Source organism: Miniopterus schreibersii, assembly GCF_964146895.1.
Source record: "Miniopterus schreibersii genome assembly, chromosome: 7".
Taxonomy (NCBI): Eukaryota; Metazoa; Chordata; class Mammalia; order Chiroptera; family Miniopteridae; genus Miniopterus; species Miniopterus schreibersii.
The window spans coordinates 43,574,541-43,582,552 of NC_138108.1; the positions used below are offsets into that span (position 1 = coordinate 43,574,541).

The 8,012-nt window shown below is 42.1% G+C and overlaps 1 protein-coding gene across 1 annotated transcript in view; it reads right to left on the minus strand.

Moving 5' to 3' along the window:
• Positions 1 to 6,866, minus strand: part of UBR3 (ubiquitin protein ligase E3 component n-recognin 3) — a 142,744-nt gene extending 135,878 nt beyond the window's left edge. Inside the window, exon 1 of the mRNA XM_081143397.1 lies at positions 6,264 to 6,866. Within this exon, the coding sequence (XP_080999523.1) occupies positions 6,264 to 6,811 (548 nt within the window). The 5' untranslated portion in view covers positions 6,812 to 6,866. The remainder of the gene's footprint in view (positions 1 to 6,263) is intronic.
• Between the last annotated feature and the right edge of the window lie 1,146 nt (positions 6,867 to 8,012).

The following is an 8,012-nucleotide window of genomic DNA, read 5'->3' on the forward strand; positions in this document are numbered from 1 at the left end:
TGGTGCAGAGTCTCAAGAAATCACCAGTGCAGGCAAACAATATTAGCAAGGTTTGTGGACACTCAGATTTGGTGCCCACCTGCACCTGCCAGCTGGGTGGCAAGTGAGTTCAAAAATGTAATAATACCAGCCCTCTGTCCCTGGAGTGACCTACACTAATCTCTGCCCCTCTAGCACTTACACTGAAGCTAGTCAATTCAGTTCTTTCCTGTATGTTTCTAAAGCTTTCCGAGCTGCCACTCCAGCCCTGGAACTCAGAGCAAGTGAGTCCATGAATGAGGAAGTTCGTGCACCAGCCCTTTAAGAGGAACACCTGGGACTCCAGTAGCCCTTCAAGTCACTGAGCCACAGTCCCAACTGGCTTTCACAGCCAGAAATTATGGGGACTCCTCTTCCTGACACAGGTTCACTGGGCTGGGAAGCCCAGTATGGGACTGAGACCACTTGCTCCTCAGTGGGGACCTCCACAGCCAGATATCCCTCCTGTTTCTTAACCACCACACTATGGGTGTAGGACCTGCCCCTTCTTCATTCCACCCCTCCTCCCAGTCTCAACATGGCTTCTTCATATCCTTAGTTATAAGACTTCTGTTCAGATGGTCTTCAGGTGGTTCTCAATGATGGCTAGTCTGTAATTTAGCTGTAATTCTGATGTGGTCACGGGAGAAAGTGAGGACAGCATTTATGTACTCTGCCATGCTGACCGGAAGTCCTGAATCTGGACTGAATTTCATTCCTTTTAAAGGCTGAATAATATTCCATCTTATATATAGACCACAATTTGTTTATCCATTGATATGTCAATGGATATTTGGATTATGTTTTATTTTTAAGAGTTCACATCTCTTTACTAAGATACGTATTCAAATATTTATAAATTAAATTATAAGATACCTGAGATTTGCTTCAAAATACTCCAGTTTAAGAGGAAGGACGGTGGGAAGAAGGGTAACAGATGAAAAAAGATATCACTTGTCACTTATCGGATCAACAAATGCCAGAAATACTAGGATATGGGAAAACATGCTCTTTTGTATATATAATTTGTTGGTGGTTTCCAGTGTTGGTGGGAGTATAAATTAATTTCTTTGAGGGACACTATCAAAGTTTAAAATGCAAATTTCCTTTGACCAAAATATAACTTCTGGGAATTTATCCTCACACATACACTCACGCATATACACAAAGAAGTATATACAAGCATACTGTCTGCAGCAGTGTTTACAATAGCCCAAGATAACAGCCCAAGACTGAAAACAACTTAAATGTCTATCAGTAGGGAACTAAATTCATAAATTACAGGAAAACACAAAACTATGAAAATACTATGGAATACTATTTAACTTTAAAAAAGAAAATAAAACAGTTCTATGTGTATGTACTAATAAGACACAGCAGCTGCCCGGCTGGGCGTGGCTCAGTGGTTGAGCGTCGACCTAGGATCCAGGCGATCAGGGTTCAATTCCCAGTCAGGGCACATGCCCCGGTTATGGGCTTGATCAATGACTCTCTCATCATCAATGTTTCTCTCTCTCTCTCTCCCTCTCCTTTCCTCTCTCTAAAATCAATAAAGATATATTTAAAAAAAAAAAAAAAGACACAGCAGCCAATAAATATCGGAGAAAATGCAAGGTACAGACGATACAACACTATTCAACCAGACATTCACTGCTTCCCTTTCTGGCATTGCTACAGACAAAATAACCTAAAAACTTCCCACAACAAAACACCTACAAATGCTGAGCAAATTATAACTAACATCTTTTACATGTATAACTAAGTTCAAAAGAAAATAAGGGACATCTCTCACTGAGGAGGACAGTGAAGTAAAAACGAACCTTTACTTTCTAGTTTATCCACTTATTTTTATGTTATAACCAATATATGTTACTTTTGAAATTCAGAAAAAAAGAAATTATACCTGAAGTACTTTGAAAAAAGATGCCATGGATTTAATAATCAATGCCTGAAGCACTGTAATCTTAGGGCACATTTTCAGGTGTAACAAGCTACTATTTTATCCCACATTTACTAAGCACCAACTAAGTGCAAGAGACTGTGCTGGCCTCTGATTAATAGGAAGAGGAGGTTCCTATTTTTTAAGGAGCTTAGAATCTGTAAGGAAGAACCAGCAAGGAGGCAAAAATATCTATCATACAGGATAGACCATGAAAATGGTCATGCTCTGCATCAAAACTTAAGAACTAAATGTTTAAAATTCCAATTTCTAGTTACCGTTAGAACCCCAAACCAATCAGACATTATTTTACATTTTTCATTACTTTTTTTTTTTAGCTTATCCATCTATAAACCATTTGTGACAATGACTGCATTTATTCATTAGTGGCAAAACTATGATGTTATACATACAGTTATTAATATATAGTTTCCATAGCCTTTGTGATTTCATCCCACAAATGAATTCTCAGCTGTTTTCTTCCTTTGCTTTGTATACCTGTTAATATCACCACATTTATTATATCAATACTACTAATCAAAAATAACTAAATCCTCCCCCCATAATGCTATAATTACAAATCTGAAAATTAAGTAGTAATCCAGGTTGTGATGGATCCAAGATTCTTCCCCATCTCCAATCATACCCACAAAAGTCAGACACTTGGAAAATGGATTAAAGCATAGCAGGATTTCTTCTCTTTTACTAAGAACACAGATATAGAGAAAGGTGGAATCCTTCCTTAAAATTTACTGAACAATGGGATTTACAAACTTCTAGGGCAGTTAGAATAACAAACAACCCCCAAATCAACACATTTCCAATCTTTAGCAACCCAAAAAAATTTTTAAGAAACATCAAAAACTGAGAAAAGTTAAATATATTCTGTCCATGCCAGGGTAATCCAGCTTTGCCCACCAAGAAAATTATATAATTTGTTGATGGTTTCCAGTTCTAAAAGGTTTCAGAGGCAGCCTTTTAACCTGCAGTGCAGGCTAACATCACCTGTGTCTTCCAAGGAAGTAGATTAGGTGTGTAGCCCAGAAGAATTATTCTACCTAACCCAACAAGTTGTAGAAATTTCAGAATAATCATATAGCCACAATACTGTTTATTGTTGACTCTTGCCCTTTATGAAATTAAACATGGAAACTGCTGGCACATACAGGCAATAGTTCTGCATTTCAGATAGACCGTAATAAATCTTTAAATTCTATATATTAACTCATAGAGGGTTGCCAGACTGGGTAAAAATAAGTATCTATGAGATGTCAGTAAAAGTAAATGCTGTTAAGATTAGTATGTGGACTATCTACAGCCCAGATGCTTTAAACCTGTATGAGTACCTTCAAAGAAACTCACTGACATAGTTCCGCTCCTGCACTGAGCATCACAATTAGAGATCAGATTTGCTTTCATCCAAATCAACCTGATAATTACCACTGTGTTCCAAAATTCAGGGAAGAATCAATTTTATTCCCTTGTTTCATGTCCTTTGAGGATCCCCTAAATGCTAAACTAATCTAAGAAGCAAAAATGACTAAATATCAGTAAAGAACTGTTTCAACTCCTGCCTCTATGTTTGAAAACATAATATTTAAAAAAATATTATTTAAAAAAAAAAACACGTAAGTTTAAAAAGAAAAAAAAAAGGCTCACACAAGAATGGCATATTTTAAAAAAAAAAACAACAACAGTATTAAATGGAAGTAGGAATAAGAATGTTATTTGTAGGGGCAGTAGAGAGAAAATGCTGAGTGGTCAGGCTCCAGAGCAAGCATGCTTAACTTAGTACCTGTGTAATCCTGAGCAAGTTTTTTAAAACTCTGTGCCCCAATTTCCTCTTCTGTACAATGGGGATAATAACAGTAATAATCTCAGAGTTGTTGAAGAGTAAATGACTTAAATCATGTAAAGCAGTTAATATTTGACCACTGTTTACCAAATAGATGGATAAAAGTCCAAAGTTTTAATAACACTCTTGATAAGGCTGTTAGAAAACAGGGAGTCTCATTCTCTGCTTAGTACTAAGCCTTATGGAGGGCAATTTGGAAATCCCACTTTTGAGAATTTATTCCATTGATATTCTTGCACAGTTCTGAAAAGACAGGTATAACAGGTTTTTTATCTCATACTGAAAACCAAATATCCTTTAAAAGTGATGATTAAATGAAGTATGGCAACTTCATGACATGGAACACTATGCAGCATTTTTGGTTTTTTAAATAGAGTACACTGATTTACTGACATGGAAAGACCTCTTAAGTCTTTTCATAAGTGAAAAATGCAAGATGTGTAGAACAGTGCATACGGTATGTTATGTTTTGCATAAAAAAGACTGAAAAATCAAAACACATATTCATCCTTGTTGGTTTTTTGCACTAAGAGAAACTAACAATGGTGGGAAGAAACTGGGCAGATGGGACACAAGATGGGAGGAAAACTTCAAGCTGTGTATGTTTTTATTTTTTAGCTTTTTTAGCTATATGACTATTTTACCTATTCAAATATTAATTTTAAAAAATATTTTAAGCCCGGCCTGGTGTGGCTCAGCGGTTGAGTGTCGACCTAGGATCCAGGTGATCAGGGTTCGATTCCTGGTCAGGGCACATGCCCGGGTTGTGGGCTCAATTAATGACTCTCTCATCATTGATGTTTCTATCTCTCTCTCCCTCTCCTTTCCTCTCTCTGAAAATCAATAAAGATATATTTAAAATATACATATATATTTTAAGTGTCTTACACTTTATGTTCTTGAATGTTAGCTGCAATTATTACTGTTATTATTAGAAACACTAGTAGTAGTATCTCAAAATACCTTTTTTTTTTTAAGCCTCACACAAGGATATGCTTTTCATTGATTCTAGAGAGAGAGGAAGGAACAGGGAGAGCGAAACATGGATTGGTTGCCTCAGGAAAGTGGGGATAGGACCAAAACATGGGTATGTGCCCTGACCAGGAATTGAACCCTTCGGTGCATGGGAAGGCGCTCTAACCACGAAACCACACCGCCCAGGATTCAAAATACTCCTTTCTAAAGCCTTTTTCTTACTCCCTCTGCACAGAAGCTTCCTCTAACTCCTGAACTATTTAAGGAATTTATCATTTTCTACACTATTGTAAGTGGCTTAAGGGGTAGGTTAATGTCTTATCCATGTTTAATATCCCAGGAACCTTGCTTTCACCTAGTAGTTACAAACATTCTGGAGTAACAGTAACCTACAAGTACTCCAAAGAAGAAAATAGTGACCATTTCAAAAGGGATTATATTCTATAAATCCTAAAATTTGAAAAACTTGAAAAACTGGATTTGCTAACATTCTTTCAACTACTGCCCAGCTAAAGTCTCCTCTCAGTCACAAAGTTGTTGTTTTTTCCGGGACTTCCCTAGACATGGACATCGTGTCCCAAGCCAAGACGCTATATGTACTAGCTCTTTAACTCACTGCAATCCCTGAAATGTCTTCTGTCCTAGGTCCTAACACCCTGGTACATCGCTCCTATTGAAAAAGCATTTGTTGTGTCTCCTTTTAGAAAGATGGCACGTATGAGACAGTGAATAAAGTGCCCTTTTAACTGGAGAAGAGCTAACATTTGATTCCTAACATTTGCTCAGTGTTTAGTTTGTTCTTCTGGTATGGAGGGTATTCTGTAACCAACTGCTCAGTAGCCCAATTCTAGATGTCATTCCAGCGCACCAAATACTCCACTGACAGCTCAACAGTCACTTTTCATGCAGGCCCCTCCCATTCCCTCCTCCCTCAACCCCCAGAAGCACAAGAGCTCCTTCGCACAGACACACACTGACAGTTCAGAAGTCCTTTTCCCCAAGCTGTCCTCCCCTGCAACTGCAAGACCATCCTCCCCGCCTCTCCTCATCCTGCGACCCAATTCGGTCCAAATACACCTCCCCGCCAATCCAAATCACATCATCGTTTCTTCCCAAGAACCAAGCAGCTTTATACAGCCTTTCCCAACAAGTACACAATTGACAGTTCGACACCGGATTCCTCAAGCACCCTTTTCCTCCTCCTACCACACGCACTAGCTCTTCTCTCTCACTCGCCCTGGCTTCCCCGAAAATTCACAGCCCCGTTCCTTAGCCATGCTCTCCGCTCTCCCCTCCACCTCACCCCCTTTCCACCGCTGACAGCTCAGACACCTCCATCCCCATGTGGCTGCACCCTCCCCCACTCCCTTCCCTTGACAGCTCAGGATCGCCTCCCAGGTCCCCATTCCCGGTCTCCCCAAACCCAGGCCTGGACCTCCCCGTTGCGCCCCCCGCCCGGGGGAGGGCTCCACTCACCCACTCTCCCGCATCACGTTGCTGTCCCCGCAGTCACAGGCGCCCCCGGCCTGGCTGCGGAACATGTTGAAGTCGTGTCCGGTGTGATCACCCTGGTGAAAGCACTCAGCGCACAGCGACATGCACGGGGAGATGCCGCACGTCCGGCAGCGGTAGGCCACGAAGTTGGCTGTCCAGACCAGGCCGCAGAGCGCCGCAGGGTCGTAGGCCCGCACCGCCGCGCAGAACTCCTCGTAGCCGCCGCCGCCCGCCAGAAGGCACTTACACCACTCCAGGGCCTCCTCCTCGGCCGCCCCCGGGCCGCCGCCGCCGCCGGCCGCCGCCGCCTCCTCACTGTCCGCAGCCGCGGCCAGCGGCCGCTCGGCGCTCAGCACCCGCTCCAGCAGCGCCTGCAGCTCCTCAGCACCTGCCCGGTTGTCGGGACGGCTAAGGGCCGCCTTCAGGTGCGCGGCGGTGGCCGCCTTGTCCAGGGCCAACCCGGGAGCCGGCAGTTCAGGTTGGGGGGGCTGCGGCCCCCCGACGGCCGCCGGGGCCGCCGCCGCCGCCATGATGAGAGCTCAGAATTTGGAGAGCCCAGGGCTGGCGGCTCCTCGGGGGAGGGTGGGGGAATTGACTGCTGCGATCGCTCCGCCCGCCCAACTCTCGCGATACCCAAGAGCGGCCGCGCACCTTCGCCCGCGTCCCTGCTCCTACACACGCCCCCTTGGGCTGCGGAGCTGGCAGGGGCTGCGCTGGTCTCGTCTCGCCTGGGCCCCTGCTCTGTCACTTCCCACCGCCTCTTGGCTCTCAGTGTTAAGAGCTGCTGAAATATTTAATATGAAAATTCTTTAATGTGAGAAATCTATAATGTAGACAATGTTTTTTTAACTTACCTGGACTATAGGAATTATACACAGCATCTTTCAGATACATTTTTAGCATCTGCATTTCCTTTTGAGATATAAATTCCCACTTATCAAATCCATAATTACTATTATTGTTGAAGTAACCTCCTAATCCCCCCACCCCCGCCGAATCAATTCTTACCCTCACACTATTACCTGATCAATCATTCTCCTGTTCAAAATCTTTGGTTGAAACAAAAGCCAAACTGCTTAAATCTCGCAAAACTCAACCTATCTATCGTTATCTCCTGACAATGCTCCAAGTTTGTAATATGAAAGAGACCAATGGGGACTGTTCACTGTTTTCTGAAGATACTTTATCATATCCTGCCTCTGGGTCTTCATTGTTCCTAGTTCCCACACTACTTCACCCCACAAGTTCACCCCACACCCCTATTCTAGCAATGTCTACTCAAGTAGACATTTTCTTTCTTCAAAAATATGACTCTGAACTTATTTGATGATATAACTTATTGCCTTCACTGTAAAAATCTCATCTCTACCTCACTGCTAATTGGGTTTCTTCAAGGCAAAAAATGAGTCTTCTTCATTGTTGCTCTTAAGTGGGCAAATTTATCTGGTTATTGTTGTTAAATGGAACATAATTACAATAGATAACTGTTGTTCAATATTTATTATAGGTCCTGGCTCTTTATATATGTCATTTCTTTTTTTAAATATGTTTTTATTGATTTTTAGAGAGAGAAGAAGGGAGAGGGAGAGAGAAGAGAGAAACATCAATCGTTGCCTCTAGCAAGCACCCCTGCAGGAAACCGAGCTGATGACCTTTGCAGTAGACAGGCTCAACCAACTGAACCACACTGTCTAGGGCTATGTTATTTCTTTTAATGCTCTCAAAATCCTA